The sequence below is a fragment of the Phalacrocorax carbo genome, chromosome 1 (genome assembly GCF_963921805.1).
Source record: "Phalacrocorax carbo chromosome 1, bPhaCar2.1, whole genome shotgun sequence".
In the NCBI taxonomy this organism is placed as follows: domain Eukaryota; kingdom Metazoa; phylum Chordata; class Aves; order Suliformes; family Phalacrocoracidae; genus Phalacrocorax; species Phalacrocorax carbo.
The window spans coordinates 97592955-97612690 of record NC_087513.1 but is presented as its reverse complement, the minus strand read 5'-3'; the positions used below and the strand labels follow the sequence as shown (position 1 = coordinate 97612690).

The 19736-nt window shown below is 37.1% G+C and overlaps 1 protein-coding gene across 1 annotated transcript in view; it reads right to left on the bottom strand.

The window, feature by feature from the left end:
• Window positions 1-2131: 2131 nt before the first annotated feature.
• Window positions 2132-19736, bottom strand: part of NECTIN3 (nectin cell adhesion molecule 3) — a 73736-nt gene continuing 56131 nt past the window's right edge. The window contains exons 6-9 of the mRNA XM_064468314.1: window positions 19274-19412; window positions 17860-17941; window positions 5698-5760; window positions 2132-5157 (exon numbers count right to left, since the gene is read on the bottom strand). Of these exons, the coding sequence (XP_064324384.1) occupies window positions 4981-5157; window positions 5698-5760; window positions 17860-17941; window positions 19274-19412 (461 nt within the window). The 3' untranslated portion in view covers window positions 2132-4980. The remainder of the gene's footprint in view (window positions 5158-5697; window positions 5761-17859; window positions 17942-19273; window positions 19413-19736) is intronic.

The window sequence follows — 19736 nt, the reverse complement described above, 5'->3', positions numbered from 1 at the left end:
TTGTTTCCAATTTGGGCTCAAAATAGTGAGATAAATTGCAATTGTACAGTCTTGATTGCTAGTCACAAAGGGTAGAAGAATCACAGCTTGACTTGTAGGATCCTAAGTAGAATTTATTTTCTACTGACAACTAAAGGATTTAGATACAGCATAAAATCAACTCAAGTAAGATCACAAAACAAGACTAGGAAAAGCTGCACAGGGGGATTGTTAGTGCAGATTAGAAGGCCTAACACATCTCTACGTGGGTTTCACATGGTTTGAATAATTATTACTATGATTCACAATCTCTTTTGTGCATTTTCATTCACAAGGCATTAAGCTAACTACCAATAACAATGCCATACTTCTCAATAAATATAGAAACATCAAATCTTTACTTTCTGTCAGAAAGGAACTCAGATTTATTAGTACTTTGACAGGTTGGCTCCCTTACAAGTCCCATTTTTGGCCAAGGATCAGATCACACACCTCTACTTTTTAAAGCTGCTGGTGAGACCAGAAGCAGACAACTGAATAGCATAAGCTAGAAGTTGCCTAAACTTCAAGAGCCTAAGTTCTTATAGACAGCACTCTCTACAATTAGGTCCTTTCACGGACTGGTTCCTTACTGAAGTAATTCCTGCTTAGCAATTTTTCACTGCTTACAAATATTCTCAAAATACATAATCTCAGTTACACAAAAAGAAAAAAAAGGTTGGTAGGTTTTAACACGACTGAATTTTCTAAGCCATTAACCTCCATAGGGTAATCAACCAAAAACTGTATTATGTCTTTTCCTGCTGAGAGTCAACCACTCTTGAACTTTTGCTTTTTACTAGCTGTCACCACCATACCAGTTTACCATGACTTTTACATATCTCTTTAGTACTTCATTAGAACTTAACTATTTTTAATCACCTTCACAACAACTGGCGAGGTAATTTATGTCTTTCCACACCAAGCAGGTTCTAAGTTTCCCCAGTATTCCAAAGATCTACATCACCAGCTGCATAAAATCAGGAAACACAGCATTGAAACACCACTAAACTTGGTTAATCTCAAAGTTCTGATGACATTGGTAAGATGTGTTCTATGTGTAAACAGCAATGAAGCATTAGCTTTGCTATTGGAAAGAAATGTGTTTCCGAAAGCCAAACCTGGTCTTCCAATACTCTGGACACCACAAGTGGACAAAACACCCCAGGCCACATTCCGCAACTGTGTGGTTGTTAAGAACTACTAAGGCCTTTTTTTTTTTTAGTCTGGAGCTTTAGCTCTCCCAGACAGTAATCTCTGAAGTGATCTCAATTGTCAAAAGAATTTCATCTGCCCTGTTACTACAGCACTCACATGCAGAGCCTTCAAACACCACAGTGGTTCAGATATAGAGTAATTTCAAGTCTCTGGCATCAAAGAAGTTACTATGCTATATTTTAAGCACTTTTCTATACAACAATGCAGCATTCTGCACCCGGATTTGTATCACTCAAAGAAGGAAATAGCATTAACTGCCAGAAAGCAGCTAAAGTTAAGAACTCTGAAGGTGAAAACCTTCCCCCCACTCTTCATGAATTATCACACCTTTTTATCCGTCTTTCCTTGAGCTGGATACCCAATATGTTAGATCATTTTGTGGCCTAAGAGCAGTAGTCCTTTAACAATCTCTTGTTAAGCGTTTCCCTTCTTTTAGTTAGTACATTTCTTAGTTTTCCTTTGTATTACATCCACAAACAGTTTGGACATACGCCAAACAAAAACTTATACTTTCTATAATTAGACTAGCTTGTAGAATTTAAAGATACTTGAGCAGAGGACAATTTACATATGTGAATTACTATTCTTCCCCTCCATTCCTACCTGCCTCAAGAGTGATTTTGGGCGTTCAGTTTACCTAAGTGCTGGATGTTCACTATATGCTACACAGTACTTGTACACTATATTACTTTTCATGAAGTACTATATGCCCTCTTCCAACAAATGTTGGAACGATATCTCATTTCAGCATCCAACAGCACAGATATTCAGAAGTGGTACTCTTAGCAAAAACCCCACATGCTCTGCATATAAAATCAGAGAGGAAGAAACATATCACCAAGGGGGTAGATACATTTTCCATACCTTAAGCAATCTTAAATCTAAACAACATATGAAAAGTTTCCATTTTGAATGTTTTTATTCAAATCAAAATACAAATACAAACATTTGAGAATGTACAAAAATAAAGGACGTTTTCTACATCTTAAAAAGGCAGATCAAACTTCTATATGTGCAATCCTTTCTGTGCGAAATCCTAATTACTGGACATTTCTGTTCTCTTCAGAGCATTCTATGCCAAATCACCTCCCCCAAAATCCAGCACACCTAAGACTACAAGCAACATTTCAAAAAACAAACACAAAGGTCCCTGAACAGATGACAAAGAAACCATTTCTCACAGGTAATAAACACACCACACTATTTCCCTAATGACTTTAGGGACAACTAGGTGCTGATGGGTAGTTTGTAATTCAAGCTTTCTGTAGGTTGTTGATACATAACTTGGGCAACACAGGTGGACTACATTTTTTCTTTAAGCTGTTTTTACAAATTCAAAAGAGCAGTTACAGCTTTATTAATGGCATCCTTCCTTCCCCCAGCGTTTCAACTCCTCAAACAAAAATGTACCTGCAAACAAGAATAAAAAGCAGAAGAGGTCTGAACCCAAAATAATTGATTTTTACATCAATCTGCCAACATAATAGAGAATGAAAATGATCACCTGCTCAATATCATTGTACTAATGAATGTAGTAGAAGCATTATCACAATAGCACTGTTTAGAGCCACCATATAATGTATATCCAAATATTTTTTGTATGAAGTTTTGCTCAGTGATATCGATCAAATTATCTCAGGCAGTGTAATTCATCTCAATGATCTGCCATTCTATTTCCTTTAACATTTGGTCAAGACACTGTTCTCTTTTCATGTTCTGGCAGCAGATGTTTTCTGCAGGTGCAGTAATGTAAGGATAGGTGAGGCAATGCTTGTGCCAAGAGGTAGCTGCTTAAACTGACATTGGAAAATATATTTTTGGGGCACACAAGCCCTTCTTTAGGTCTCAAATACAGCAGGAGGAGGCTTTAAAGTAGAAAACAGTTGCTGATTTTACATGAATGTGCTCAGCCCCTAAGGGAAAAGCAAGCTGACAGTGGTTCAAAGAAAGCTCCAAAGAAACAGGTTCTCTCCAACCTTTTTCTTTACCGTTCCTTCTGCTGTCAACTTCATCCACATTAATGTAACAGAGTTGCTCGGCAAGAGAACAGTTAATATTTACTTGTACAGTGCCCAGAACATGGGCACCTAAGACATAATCATCTAGCTGCTACTTGTAGCAAACTAGAAATATTTACCTAGCCCTAATGTGGATAGGGATCTCTAATTTTTACTACGATGGAGATGAATGCAGGTTCAATACTGGTTTTCTAACAGCATCCTGCCTGCAGCACACTTGACTAGCTTTCAATTCCATTGCTTCTACAACTATGACCCTTCTCTATGAAAAATCCAATCATCTGCAGAGAAAACACTAATATCACAGAAGCAAAGTTTAATTCTGTACCAATAGCTAGTTCAGTATGACACAGCCATTCTTCTCACTTTGTATTACGGTCATCTGATTGAAAATCATTACTCTGTACTTAGGTGTACAAAATGCACATAAACTGTAAGTTTCTCCAGCAAATTTTTAGTCAGTGTCTTATCTCCTTCTGTCCTAAAGTATTTTAAGATTGTCTTGTGAGCTCATTTCAGCACTAATACATTATATACAATTTTTTTTATTGCTAAATACTTACTTTTTTACTCCAAAGGAAACCTTATTTTTCTAAAAAGATCCTGAGCACATTTTTCAACTATTAGCCCATACTTGTAAAACTTCATATGGAGTACTGTTAGCACTGGTAACATAAGGACATTCTCCAGTTACTGCACACTACTGGTTAAGATTAAAGGACAGTGCTGAAAACCACTTGAAGTCTACTGAAGTTTCCTTTTCTTACTAAGATATAAGAACACATCATAGGCAGTTTTACTGCAAACTGAGAAGAAAGCAAAGAACATGAAATGTATTTACTGTGTATTTATTACCAAAGCAAGATAAACTATGCAGCACTTAACATGGGAGTCATACTTGGAAAAATGGCTAAATAGCAATTTGTAGGTAAGATGCAGCTACACATAAGACACTTTCAGGAAGTTTTGTCTGTTCAGTCATCTACTTCCCGCAATTAAGTTTCATACATATCTACTGTGAAACTACAACCAGCGAGTACATCAACTGACGGCCAGGATCAATATAAAACAAAACGTTTCTGATATAAGGAAATTGCTTCACTTTTACAAAGGTGGAAGGACACAAAATACATTATGAAACAGCAAGTCAGTATTTGAGAGGTAGTCTAGTTGCTCATTTGACTTGGAGAGGTAGAGCTAGTTGAGAAATCAATAGCTAAGGTCAGCCAAAATGATAATTATCCCAAGCTTTCTAAGACACAAAAACCCGACTCTCAGCCTGAGACTGCACAAGCCACCAGGGATTCAGTTGTCTTGCTCACATTTACTCACTTTTACACAGAGAAGGTTACTGTAAAATATCCATTCAGGGAGAGAATGCTCCCAGAAATAACCAGGGAAACACCTTAACTACATTTTGGCATGTGTCAACCAATTAATCTAATTTGTACATCTTATGACTATGGAGGTTAATACAGCTAAATCGCTTTCCTCTTTTGGCAGGTTGATATAACTACAAGAGCAAATACATACCAAAAGACTAGAAGTAAGTTAAAACTCAAATTCCATAGGGTCTACCTATACAAAATTCTCCATAAAATCCTCCATGCAAATTCCTCCTACAGGAGAAGACCAATTATTTTAGAGATGAAAGCCTACAAGACACATTGGTTATTCCGGTATTAAAATCCATGTATTTTACAAGTTAAGACATCTGGGTACAGAATTATACATAATGCTCCCTTGGATTGATGTAGACTCTTCCAGGTCCTGAGTTTTGTGGGTATCTGCTGCTCCAATTTTTGTAGTATGTTTGCTGATAAACAGGATGCATTCCATGAAGACCTTCTTGTTCCTGTGGCTCTTCAGCCTCGCAAGTAGGCTGCCTTCCATTCACAGCTTTCTAAACACACACAGGAAGTAATAAATTTCATAATTCATGACAGAACATCTAATTGCCATTCTTGTTAAAGCTTTAAGCAAAATAAAAGGTGCACGATCTCCAAAACAGTACTCTGAATCAAGAAACATGAACCTAAAAATTCTAATTACTAACAGATATATGACAAAAGTTTTAGTAACTACTCAGAGTTAACCTCAAACTTTTGTTTCAAAGGAAGTTAGATTTAAGAATGAATAAATCTAAAAAGCAAAAAAACTATGAAGAATTCTGTCAGCACTCCTGTGCTTTGTTATTTTATTCAACTAGAACTTCAAAGCTCTAGTGTTTATGTATTTAAATTAGTCAGCAAAACTACCTAGGAAATATAGAATATTAAAGTGATGTTGACTCTTTCCACTTCATGGATAGCAAACCCACACATCCAACAGTTATTGACTGGGACACGTATTTGCTCTTCATGAAAAACTTCATTATAAGCTTATTTTAAGGAACAAGATGAAATCCAAGCTTCAGTCAGGAATTCAAGCCATATTATTTTACCATATGCTCCAAGTTTCCAGCATCTTTCTCTCTGTACTGGTTTTGCAAAGCAAAATGTTCTTTCTGAAAGAAGAAAAGTTACAGTGGAAACAAGTCAAAATTCAACACTGCAGAACAGGTTTGGTTTATCCAAAAATGCTAGTCATCAAAAATACACTCTGTCTTGTGAAGTGTCTTAACTGACTACCATTTAGAATAATTATTGCAAGCTAATCTCTGGTGGAAAAAAATAGATGCTATTGTCAATTTAGGAAGTGTTATTTACACATTTTTAATTTTGACTTTTTTATTTAAGCATAAGCATGTTTGAGAAAGATTAAATGCTTTTTTTTATTTTAACATGACATTGATTTTAGATAAGTCACGGGTTAAAAACAAAGTAAAACCCAAAATGAGTTGTACAATATACAGGCATTATATGGATAAATGCTGAGTCTGATATTGCACAGAAGTATTTAACTGAAAAGGAATTTAATTGTACACTACTGAGAGTAGAAGGGAGTACCTGTTTGTTTCCTAATTTGATAAAAAATCAAAGTATTTCCTACTAAAAATGAAAAGCTTCTAATGAGATCGCCTAAAATAAAGTGCTTTTCAGTAAAATTAAACTCATTATTTCCAACTTGTCTAGAAAAGTTTGTTTTGCTGACTGATTTTCCAACTGACAGTCCACACTGCCTAGACATTTTACTATTAACTTCTTCAGCGAGGCCTAATGCCTGTTTCTCAAAGTACATTTCTCCAAAACATTATTTCAGAGGTCTAGCAAGGCCTGATAGATAGATGTACATCAGGAACTCATTAGCATTGTATTCACAGGATAAGCCAAGAGCTAACAGCAAGCAAATACAACCCCCCCCCCCCAAATATGTATTGCATGAACTCCCTAAAATCTCAATGTCAACTGTAGGTCTTCTACTGTTCATTATGGCTTGCTAATAAAAACATAGCCATATACAGCAGTAAGTTCTGCAATTCAAATACAAGTCCACTGCTTGATTCATTAAGCTCATTAGTCCTTTGCACATTAGCTATGCTAGAATAGGAAAAAAAACCAGCTTATTCGGCTGGGTCCTGCTACCCAATTCCCTCTTCTACTTACAAAAGTAGTCTTAGAAAGTCACTTCATTCTGCAGCTATTTGCCCTTTGTTGGTCCCCAAAGAACAGTCCCATCATGATCAATATAGTTTTACAGAATGCTTAACACTGGATTTCAAAACTCATTAGCACCCCATAGGTATTACAGTAACAAATAAAAAGAGAGGTTCTCAGGTAGCAGATGGTCATTGCTCACTGGCCTACCCATACCCGTTATATTTCCTAACAAGACTGTTTCCATATGTACTGGGGCTCTGTGACAGCTTTATGAGCTAATACATTGAGCCTGAACACATGTAGCAAACACCAACATTCCCAGCAGTGTGACTATGCTTTGGCCTGACAGAAGTGCTCACATTAGCCCTTAATTTGAGAGCGCTAACATGTACCAATAAAATTACAAATACATGAAAAACATATATAATGCAGATGTTACTCTTGTCCATTAGTATATATAGGGGTTAAAGACTGAAGACACAACTTCTAGATAGAAAATAGTATCTTAGAAAGCTTCTCTAGCTAGTCAAGTATATTACTTCTGGTACAGTTGGTCATTCTAGTACTCTAAGGAGAACATAGTTTAGCTTATTTAGTACACAGTTTACATACTAATGGCAACCAAAACCATATTCAAGTACACAAACACTTCATAACCAGCTAGGCTGAAATCATCTAACTTTAGGAAATAATAACAAATGGAAGTCTTGCCCATTGTGTACACCTGAAGAAAAGTGAGCTACATGTAGCTTATTTATACTTAACAATATATGTTTAACATACCCAGATACAGGAAGTAACATTTCTTCCTATATTCTGTTGTTAGAAAACTAGCTCTACTGGCATATAAATCAGCACACTTACTGTGCTCTTGGAATCAAGCTAGATAAACATGGCAGAAAGGAACTTCTGCCAGAGTTTACCCAGACATTTGGTTGATGTAGAATCACCCTTTGTTCAGGCAAGACGTTGGTATGTTTGGAGATACCATTCAAAAGCAGCTTGGACCACAAATAATTTTCCCAGGCAATCTAATACCTTCTCTGTTCTATTAGCAAGCCTTTAATATCTAGCACAGAAATTTCACTTCCACAAATAAGTTTGTTTCGTTTAGTTTGTGGTGTTTTTTGTTTGGTTGGTAGTTTTTTTGTTTGTTTGTTCTGCTTTGTTGTTTGTGGTTTTTTTTTTTTCTGGTCTTAGGCAGAGCAAGTAGTTTTCTGTTCTTTGAAACGGCCCTTCACTTGGTAGGAAAACCAGCATGTCCTTCAATATTTCTTTCAGAATGGCCAATTGCTTCCTTCAGTCATTGGTCATGTCCACACTGACCATGACACATTACTCACATACAGATCATGATAAACATAGTTGAAGTGCCCTGCACACTTTCTGATATTCTCAGTGCTTGAAATCGAAATTTGGTCCAATCTCAAAAGACAGACTACTGCTAAATTCAGCAGCTGCTAGATAACAAGAATAGATGTTTATCTGAGGAATTCACCACACTGACCCAACAGGAGACAAAAAACATCTACAAAAACCATCTAGATTTTGCTCAGGTCTCACCCTAGCAGGATCTTGGGACTTTTATTGCTTGACTATTGATTCACTAGCAGCACTTCTCAATGAAGAAGTTGTTTCCCCCCCAACTAAAAGCTCAAAACCTCCAATCCATGCTCCTCCCTCAATCATCTTTCTCAAAGAATCAATCCTCCACCAACCTCTGGGATTGTTTCGGAAAATATAGCAAAACTCCTGGAAAACAAGTGATTCCTGTTTTTGCTGTGTAAAAAAAGTAAGAAAAAGAAGTTGCCTTTATAGTAACATACAACTAAGGGTATCTGGGTCAAGTATAGGGAGCCTTCAATGACTAGGTATCGGATCTATTCAGACAGACAACTCTGCCGCTTAGTATTGCTTGTTTTAGCTCCAGTCATCATTAGCCAGTTTCACAGCTTGACCATTGCTTTGCCATCAGCAACCTCAAGATGACCAAGTAGGCAAAAAAGCTGAAATTACATTACACCAGCTGAAGACAACAGGCTCAGGTATACCTAAAAGCAACAAACCTGTACCTTGAGGTTATGCAGTCACTGGTCTGAGATACCAGAGTGATGACTTGAAAGGCGGAGCTTTGTGGTCAAGCAGAACAGACGATCTTAAAATTAAGATTATATGACAAAATGGAAGACAGAGCAGATGAACATATGGTGCCTCTACCTCCAAAAAGAGAGGGCTATTGCACTGCATTAAGAGCAACAGCATGAAGAAAAATCATTGATCAAGGCTAACCATCACATCAAAAAGTTTACTTCCCTAACAGGGTTCATATCAAAACAGAATACACACACAGTGTAAAGTTCATAATAAACCTACTCAGACCAGAAATAGTTGGATATCATCTTTTCTTCACTACTTAAGTCAAATAGGTCATAATTTTCAACACCTGCCCACATACATGAAATTGCTGAATATTTCCATGCAATTAGTAGTTAGATCACTGATCAGTTTATATACACATCTTGAACATGCAAAATAAATTAGAATTTGGACTTAGCAGAAGAGCCCAGGCCTGGAACTCCCTGATTTTCCTCTAAACAAATAACCAAAGCACAAAACTACAGCAGAGCACAGGCAATACAAGAACTTTCCAAACAGACCACACAGTTAAACTAAAACTCAATTAACATACTTACAAACCATTAATTAAAAGGCAACTTGTCATTTTGTGTATGTTTATATACTTACCTCTAATTTGATTATATCTGGGAGACAAAGTTCTACCCGTTTCAGGAAAAGAAATGCTTCCTTGCCCTTTTTCTGGGCTCCATCTAATAAATACGCTACACGTGTTAGAGAGTGTACCTGAATGCATATTTTCAAATCCCAAGGAACTCACTTCTTTGTTAGGCACTTATGCTTTAAAGTCTATCAAAAGCGGTAGAGAATATCTAAGTGTTGTACTTTTTTTTCTTTTTGAAAAACTAAGGTTAAGAAGAAAAAACTGTACTGCAACTATACATTTGCATCTCTGCAAATAAAGGTATTTTTTCCAGGGAAGATTTAGCACAACTAAAAACACTTCCTCATGAGTAGAAAAACTTCCTACAATAGAGTGAGCTCACTGTCAGAGGGGTCAGTTTTCATCCTAACCATTTTACCTGTTATCCAAATCTTTCTGGAAAGTAACACTTCACTAAAAATAACGCAAACTCAATAACTTCACCATTACACTAGTGCCTAATTACACTGTGGGGACAAAACAGAACAACAACTATAACTAGCCATCCCATTCTAGACCTTTAGACAAATGAGTCATTACAGACTAGGAATTTTTTCATCCCTCCTGTTCAGTAACAAAAAAAAGTTGGAATAAATAAGAGTTTAGTTTAAAGCCTCATTCAAGAGAAACAAATCTTTTCCTAAATATTAAATGCTATGTCTGAAAACAGCTACTGGTTACATCTGCCCTGTAAACAGAGATTTGCATGTATGGAACTAATACTATAGCAGATTAATAGATTTATGAAATTATCAAGAGCCAATTCTCACAAACATTTCAGAAATAACACTTTGATTTGTTTGCTTAGATAAGAAACACCTTATTAAACTCAATTTGCCCAGTTCTACCTGTCAGCTCACTCATCCCCTCACACCTCAAGTGCCCTTCAGAACTACACAACCATACCACTGATACATCAATGTTCTATTTCAGATATACTGGCATAAATTTTGGATAAAAATCTTGTTTCTAAAAATCAATCTACCTTTCAACAATAATTCCATACGAGCACCAGTTACTTTGAAAAAGTTAATGTAACACCACAACTTTTAGATAAGACAGACCTATACAGTATATTGATTATAAAGTCAGTTACTTAACATAGAAAATTCAAAACCTCCCTTCCTTTCCTAAATTTGTCACCATTATGTTGGAGTAACTTTGTAACTGAAATGGGTTACTTCCAAACATGCAGTTAATCACCAACTGCCTGAGTTATAGGAGGCCTGATTTTTTAATCATACCAAGCAATGCTATCTCAGAATTTTGACTTAGGAAACAGCTTACACTGTGGTGTCACCACTCCTAATTAAGTTCTTCCCTCTATGCCACACTTAGTATAGGAGCACAACAGGCTACAGCAATAGCTTTTGCACAATTGCACATTTGTTTGTTCTGTAATTCCTGCTTTTCTGAACAGCCTCGCAGTGGTAGCAACAACACAAAGTAGCTAAGTTGCTGGTCATCTTACAGCAGAAACCCCACGAATCTCAAGTAATGTTTCATTCTTTCTCCTTCCCCTTCACTTTATACTTTTCCACATTTGTTATTTAATTCAAGTTTTGAAGCAGTTCTGAGTTACTTAACTTTTAACATGACCTGCAAATTCATTGTGGAACAAGTTAAAAATTCATCTAATGTTTTCTACTTTCCTCACTCCTCCAACAGTTCTTTTCTACTGTTTTCACAGGCTTATTTTTCAGTTTTGTTTGTGATGTCTTCTGTCTTGTAATTCCATTAAAAGGTTCCCCTGGTCCCCCCTTTAAATTCATACTGCTTTTGCTCCTCAAGTCTTCAAATAAAACCTGTAGATCAATTCTGAGGCTATATGATTTACTGCTTACCAGGAGACATTGTTCTTTCATACCTGAGCTAAGAGGATGAATTCACCACACGAGGAGGCAAAACGTGGGGACAAACCCCCCTGACATCACCAAAGGCCAATGTTCTGTGAACCAAAAAAATCTGCCTGCCCTAGAATTTCTATCAACAGTGATGTAGACATGATTCAGACAAACACCGGAAACCAGAACAGGAAATTTCCTTGGGTTCATTTATTCAATTAAAACTAGAGACAAAGGAAATCCTTTCACATGGCATAAAAACACACCCTTGCTAGAAAAGGGAGTTGAGCCTTTTACTGCCATGGATCAAGTAAATGAAAGAACCAGAATCATCAGGTTATGTCAAAGAATACTGGTGCTTATCTACAGTGTTTCCATGCAGTGTATCTGGGATTTTGTGCTTTAATACTTACAGTTTTTTACATTGCCTTACCTTTACATTCTACAGAATCATAGAATCATTTAGGTTGGAAGAGACCTTTAAGATAGAGTCCAACTGTTAACCCAACACTGCCAAGTCTGGGTGTCAAGTCTGAATGCCATGTCTATACATCTTTTAAACACCTGCAGGAATGGTGACTCCACCACTTCCCTGGGCAGCCTGACCTAACGCTTAGTAATAATAAATATTATTAACAAATAGTTATTTAATAATTACAAATATTAACAATAAAATGCTTGATTTTGCACTTTCATAAAAAATAGAGTTTTACTCTAAACATGCTCCTTCTCAAACAGTCCTTTAAAAGCCTAAACCAATTATCTCACCAACATCTTCATCTTACATTTCCACATCCTTTCCAATTTAGAAATCCCATTATAAAAGCGTCCACTTAAGACTTGTGCCTCATTCTAGTCTTTGTTTGGTTAATGTTTTTTCCCCCTCTAAGATTCTTCATCAATATAGATTTGTTTATCTACGCACATTTTGTGCTTCCTTCCATTCAATCTTGTATGCCTGAACAGCTCTTCAGTCTAAGACTAATTATAATGATAATGCTTCCTTTTTCATCAAGAAAGAGACATTCCGTCTGTATTAAGACCATTAGGAAAAGAACTAGAAGAGTACAAGAGAGCCATAATGTATAAATGAATCAATATTATGCTAGCTTAAGAAGAGTACTGTGGGTGATCTTTTCACATTTGATCCAGAAATATCATCATTCAGTAAATGGTGTTCTATGCTTTTAACTGTACTATACAATTTCACCATCTTCCTTTCTGCTTTGAATAGGAAAACAAATACTAACATTGAAGAGCTTCAGTGTTTGGCCAGGTTGCTTGGCTAAGTATGTGAGGTGTTCTTAGAAATCTAAAGTCAGTCTTCTCATGGCTAGAATTATTTACCTTCTCTACTTTTATTTCTGTTGCTACAAAAAAGCCCTATTAATTTCCAGATGTTTCAAGAACTCTGAGCATTCATGCACTGCATTACACAAAGCATTTTTTTTCTTCTTTTCTTCATAAGCACCTGTCAAGCTAGACATAGCTTCAGTACTTTCACAATGTCAAAGACTGTCCATTTCAATGATGTTTCTAGGGAAGTACAGAAGTTTTGCTTCTTAGCAATATATTCTATGAAATATAGTGAAACTTTGTCTATTGAGTCAAAGGATTGCCTGAATTAGTGCCCCCCCGCCCACTCCTTTTAAAAGTATTATGGAACAAAGGAATCCCTCTTTAAGCCACTGGAATAATTGTGTTGCTCAACTTCCTCTTGATTTACCTTGAAACTCAGTAGCCAAGCAGAGGTCCCTCTCTCAAAGAACCTAACCTTCAGGTTGCTCACTGGTCTTTCACATTACATGCAAAAAATAGTTCTGAGTAACAGAACATTATTTCCATGACAATTATTTTTAAAACCCCACCCATACAAATGCAATAGCTTTGTTGCTAAAAGAAGTTGATAAAGATTAACCCAGTCTTCACTGTAAATAAAACTATTTACACTGCCATTTTTTCTTTGCTCCACTTAATATTCCTATGTTTTGGACTTCTGCCTCATTCTTGTAGGGGCGTAAGTGAACTGCCTCTTCTAAATTCTTAAGTAATTCACATGAATACATAAATTGGTTTCTGCAAATACCAGTATAAAGAAGTTTTAGTACTCAGTTACATAGTAGTATTACATACATGTAGCTTGTTATTTAACATTTGCATGTAAATACTAACATATACCTGAAGTCTACTTGAGGCTTCCAATTCTCAGGGAGTAACTGAAAGACACTGGCTACACCCAGTATTACCCAATGTCTACAACATCCCCCTTCATTTTAATACTAACACCCATCTACTCAGATATGGGTAAAACCTAGTTAAATATTGACTGCTGAGACAAACAGGAGAATTTCAGCTTATTCAGTTGCATTTGGAATATATTACAAGATCCAAAAAGATACTGTGCATGTATGATGTGAACATTGACTGTACAGACGACTTAAGAGATTTGTACAATAGATGTAACAACTTCTCAGAATTAGCTGAAACTTAATCCACTTTTAATCTTCAGTTACCGTGAGTATGCAGAAGACACCATTTAAGTAAATTCTCCTTTAACCTTACTTTGCATCTTTGTGCAACCTATCATTTCCACTCAGACTGAGTTTGGTCTATTGCTGTTGGCAATACAGCAATGCTTCATCTGCAGTTCTTTTCAGTGTAATCAGCTTACATCTGGACTGTCTAGAGAAGTGCACCAGCATGTGTCTCATTTATGATTACACAATGCAGTTTAAACAGCATTTGGAACATAAATAAAAACCATTAAGGTTGGAAAAGACCTCCAGGATCAAGTCCAACCATCAACCCAACACTACTGTGTCTCCTAAACCATGCCCTGAAATGCCACGTCTACACGGTTTTTAAATACTTCCAGGAATGGCGACTCCACCACCTCTCTGGGCAGCCTGTTCCAGTGCCTGACCACTCTTTCTGTAAAAAGACTTTTCCTAATATCCAATCTAAACCTCCCCTCTTGCAGCTTGAAGCCATTTCCTCTCGTTCTATCACTGGTGACCTGGGAGACAAGACCAACACCCACCTCGCTACAACCTCCTTTCAGGTAGTTCTAGAGAGCGATAAGGTCTCCCCTCAACCTCCTCTTCTCCAGGCTAAACAACCCCAGTTCCCTCAGCCGCTCCTCGTAAGACTTGTTCTCCAGACCCTTCACCAGCTTTGCTGCCCTTCTCTGGACACGCTCTAGCACCTCAATGGCTTTCTTGCACTGAAGGGCCCAAAACTGAACACAGTGTTCAAGGTGTGGCCTCACCAGTGCCGAGTACAGAGGGATGATCACTTCCCTACTCCTGCTGGCCACGCTATTCCTGATACAAGCCAGGATGCTGTTGGCCACCTTGGCTGCCTGAGCACACTGCTGGCTCATGTTCAGCTGGCTGTCAACCAACAACCCCAGGTCCTCTCTGCCAGGCAGCTCTCCAGCCACCCTTCTCCAGGCGTGAAGCATTGCATGGGGTTGTTGTGACCCAAGTGCAGGACCTGGGCACTTGGCCTTGTTAAACCTCATACATTTGGCTTCAGCCCATTGATCCAGCCTGTCCAGATCCCTCTGCAGAGCCTTCCCACCCTCAAGCACGTGAACACTCCCTGCCCAACTTGGTGTCATCTGCAAACTTACTGAGGGTGCACTTGATCATTGATAAAGATACTAAACAAGAGTGGCCCTAACTCTGAGCCCTGGGCAACCCCGCTTATGACCGGCCGCCAACTGGATATAGCTCTGTTCACCACAACTCTCTGGGCTCGGCCATCCAGCCAGTTTTTTACCGAGAAGAGTACACCTGTCCAAGCCACGAGCCGCCAGCTTCTCTAGGGGGATACTCCTGAAGACAGTGTCGAAGGCTTTGCTAAAGTTACATGGCTAATTCAGACTTTTAGTCAAACAGGACAAGACACAGTGACAGGATGCTAACTTGTTTCTTTTACCTCTTTACACCTATTCAGACAGTAGCTTATTACACCAAAACAATGCAACAAATCACTTCTTGGCTTAAGCTAGTATTTTGACATGTATTTCTATTAGATAAAGCAGAAGCTCTTGCCTCAAGCATAACATATACCCTATGTTGATTTTAAGTAGCCAGGAAGACTCAGCCTCCAGCTCCAGTTCTTTTCAGTTCTGGAGTTCCTCAGAAGAGAAAAAGAACAGGTACACTGACAGTGTCATGCCAACATCCATTATTTTTAAATAAAGCATAGTTAACATCTAGTTTTAAAAAGAGCTAGATCTCTCTCCTCCCCTTCACAAAACAACTTAACTGTATTTATGCAGCTTGAGAGAAATAAGTATTCAGCTCAGTCTGTTTAGGGTCTTTTCTATTTACAAAATATATTTAGGTAAAACATTTAATTAAATGTTCAGCAAAGACTACATCCAGCTTCAGCTTTTCTTAGTTCTTAAGTATTCACTGACAGAAGCCACCATAAGCAAAACCAATAAAGACTTAAAAGACAGCAGAGTTAAGAGGAAAACAATAAGGTGCACACTTTATGAGTAGCCCTGTAAAGGATAAATAATTGTATTTCCGTTTGTTATCATTTTGCCATCTAGCAGCACTACAGATGCACAAATGAAATAGTCCATATCTTCTGATTCTGTAAGCAAGATAATATTTTACCATAGTAATTAAAGCATGGGAATGTATTAGTAGAAGCATGTTTCATCAATAATGCATTTGTTGAGTATCTTAGTGACAGAAGTAAGAGTTACTACATAGTTAGCACAGAAAAGCGTTGTTTCTTTTGTGTCATCTTAGATGTTATACCACCTTCAAGAACAGAAGACAAGAATCTATTATGCTTTTCGCCAACTAAGTGTTTTATACCTTCATAATGTTATCATCAGGCTGTTACTAAAAGAAGCAATAGATCTCAGAAGTTTCTTGCTTCTTTAAGCAACAATACTAGCAAGTATTATTCAGTGTAATATTTGTAATGCACAATATTTTAATGCATTACTTCCATAAGAAAAAGGAAAGCTTTTATTGGCAACTCATATTTGGTGAGCTTTAACTAGCAATCACATGAAGAAAATATAGAAGAATATGTTCAGCGTTACTCAATCAAAATCCATCTTTGAAGATGGGTGAAGATTTTTTTTCCTAGGGCATCCCTCTATTAAAAAAAAGGCTTCTAGAGGTCCTTAAACCTGCAAAGATACACCAGAGTATAACAAATACTGCTTTTCCAATGAAAAAATGATTGCCTAAATTACCTCAGTCTTATAATTCAGCACATCAGTGGTTAGAATCGCATTATTTATATTAAGTACTGAAGACTGAACAAAACTCCCATTAAGAACAATTACAATCTAAGTCTCACTACTATTGATAGGTGATTGGAGTTTTCTTCAGTGTAAGTGGAAATCTGAAAATCCAGCTGACTGATTTAATACCTAAAAAACCCCACACTTTAGGGGCTATAGTCAGGATCTATAGTTTTCATGAACAGACTGGTTTATTCTAGAAAGTGTAATCATCAGTGCTGTTAACTGAAGCTGTCTCCCATAAACAGGTCCCTTCTGTGTTGCCTAGTGCAAAAGAAGTCGTCTTAATTCACCTGGAGTTTCAGAAGCAGCCCAATCCAGTAGCTGAGAATGGTAGTCCTGTCGTTCCTTGCCTCCCCACTTATTTTAACTGTCTCATTTGCTAGAATTAGTTCTCCAGCATATCTGATCTATGATCCTGTTATATCAGGCTCCACTCACACAAACACTAAATGCTGGTAAGGAAATTCATTGTTGACTATTGCTGTCTTGTTTGGACAGCATTACTTGAAATTACAGGAAGCTACCTGTGAAAGCATACTAGAAATTCAGCTACATATCACAGAATTAGTACAGAGTCTTTCATTGCTGATACAGATAAATTCAAGAAAAAAGATTATAAGTTAAATAATTGCAAGCATCTAAAAGTGATTTAGTGATCTTCACTGGGAATTAAAACCCTAAGGCAGCCACGCTGAAGTCCAAAATCCAATATATCCCCACCATTCATACCGTAACAGCTTACAAGAATGGCAGCTATAACTAGTAAGGAAGATGATGCTGCTGAAATCACTTGCTAAATTTACCAAGTATATTTGTTCCCCCATATGAAGGATTGCTTTATAAAGCTATGTATGTTCTCTTAATCACCACATAATTTAAACTATAGCTTTTTCTATTTCAAGAGGAGCAGAGTCTGTCAAACACTATTAGAGACAAAAAGGATCTATCTACTAGTTTCCTGACCTTCAAGGATGGCTTTAACACCAAGGATATAAAATTAACCTATCACGTATGTAGGGAAACCTCTTGGTTCTGAATCAAAAGTTGAAAAACTTCATACATTACAAAGAAAGCAAAATCAGACTAAATTAACATAATAAAAGAAAGTTAACACTCTTCCTACCTCAATTAAGATATATATCTCTAACCACTTACTCACCTGAAACATAGCTTCCTCCTGTGGTACAGAGAATGCTCTCTCCTCACATGAGGATGGTTTATGAGTGGGTGGAAGATCAATCCTGTAGTAAAGAAAGAATGAAACATGGCATGCCATGTTTGTCAAGTTCAACTGAATGGTCAGTTAGATATTATTTATTTTAGCTGCCAAATCATCCAACACTCACTCCCAGGGACACATACCTTTCAGTCAGCAATGACACGTGTGTAGAATATTGTAATGTTAACACACAGCACTGGCAATAATTCAGCCCCATACTCTGCAGAAAAGCACCACCTGTAATTTGTTATTTACCCTATAAGGTGTTAAGTAGACTGAACTCCCTACCCCCCCGCCCCCATCCTCCAACTAAGCAGGATTAGGGACTACTGGTACCTATGATGATTTCTAGGTTATGAGATAAAGCTTGAGTATCATTTACTACCGCAGCCTTTCTTTGAAAGGCCTTCAAGAAAGCCTTACAATCATTACATGCAAAACTTCCCCACAGTAGCTTTCTGAGTGAAAGCAAATGGTTATAAAAAATTTGAGATGTTTAAGACTATTCATGTAAATATGCTTCAGCTACAGAATTTAAGAGAAATAAACAAGAAAACTATTTCTAGCCATGTTAGAAATCACTCAGTTGTAAGAAAACACTTGATTCATCTTGCTAGCTCAAGAGATTCAAATGCTGAAACTTATTTTATGCTATATGCTATAAATTATTTTATTCTACTCCTCATTAAGATATACAGACACAAGGGACATTTTCATTTTTCATTCAGCCTAAGTGTTAACTGTATATAGCACAAGCAAAGTAACTCATATTTACAGATATTCAAGGCCATTGTCACTTTTTATGTATGTTCCAAACAGGGTCTAGACATCATCCACTGTAACTGACAAAAATCTTTTCAGGCTTTTGTTTTACCATATTGAAGAAATCATCAACATTCCAGAAAGCACACTAAGCCAGTCATTTCTAAGCACACATGTCCGTGGGGGCCCGCTTCACTTCACAAATTAGGATAAATCTTAGTGGACTTCCACTTCTGCAAAGCATGGTCCATTTGCTGTCATGTTTACGATATGGATTATGATAAACTAGTAGTCTGTAGCATCAGCCATGACAGACCTCTCCTCTGCCCTCCAGTTCAATTGACAAGTATTTTTCTTATAATTTTTTATCTCTCTAGAAGTTTTTTTTATTATCTCTGAAGTCATTCTTAGCTTCCTCATTTCTTTTTCAGAAATGCAAGTGATTTACATTTGTCTACTCTGAAAATACAGCCCTGAAATTATGACAGCTGAACAGCTGCTAAGGAAACTCATACATTTAAATTCCTACGTAGACCAAATGCTTTCTGCATATTGCTTTCAGTTAAAGAAAAAAAATCTAACACATACTCACACTTTGTCAAGATAGGATGGCCTTTTTTTCCTTGGGGTCAGCAGCACCGTCACAAAGATGGTAATGATAAAAAGAGCAAGGACTGCTCCAATCACAGCCCCTGCTACAGCAACAGAAGATGTCTGCTTAAATGGCACATCTGTAATGTGATAGCACAGGTTACATCTTTAAGAAGTTCACATACTTTCAATACTCAGATAAGCTATTTCACCATTGTTCTGAGAAACACCTCTTCCTTCCGTGACCAAACAGAAAGCCTTGTCCTGCACTAGCTCTCTTGCAGTCTTGACTCCGGTCACCCAATTAAAAAACTGGTTGGATTGAGAGAACTCATGAATCATTAATACAGTTTCAAAAATTTCATTGTCTACTTTTAATAAATACTAGCTGCATGCTTTTATTTGATTTCAAGGCAAGATGAAGTTACAGAACACATTTTGCACTTATATGAGCAAATGAGGTG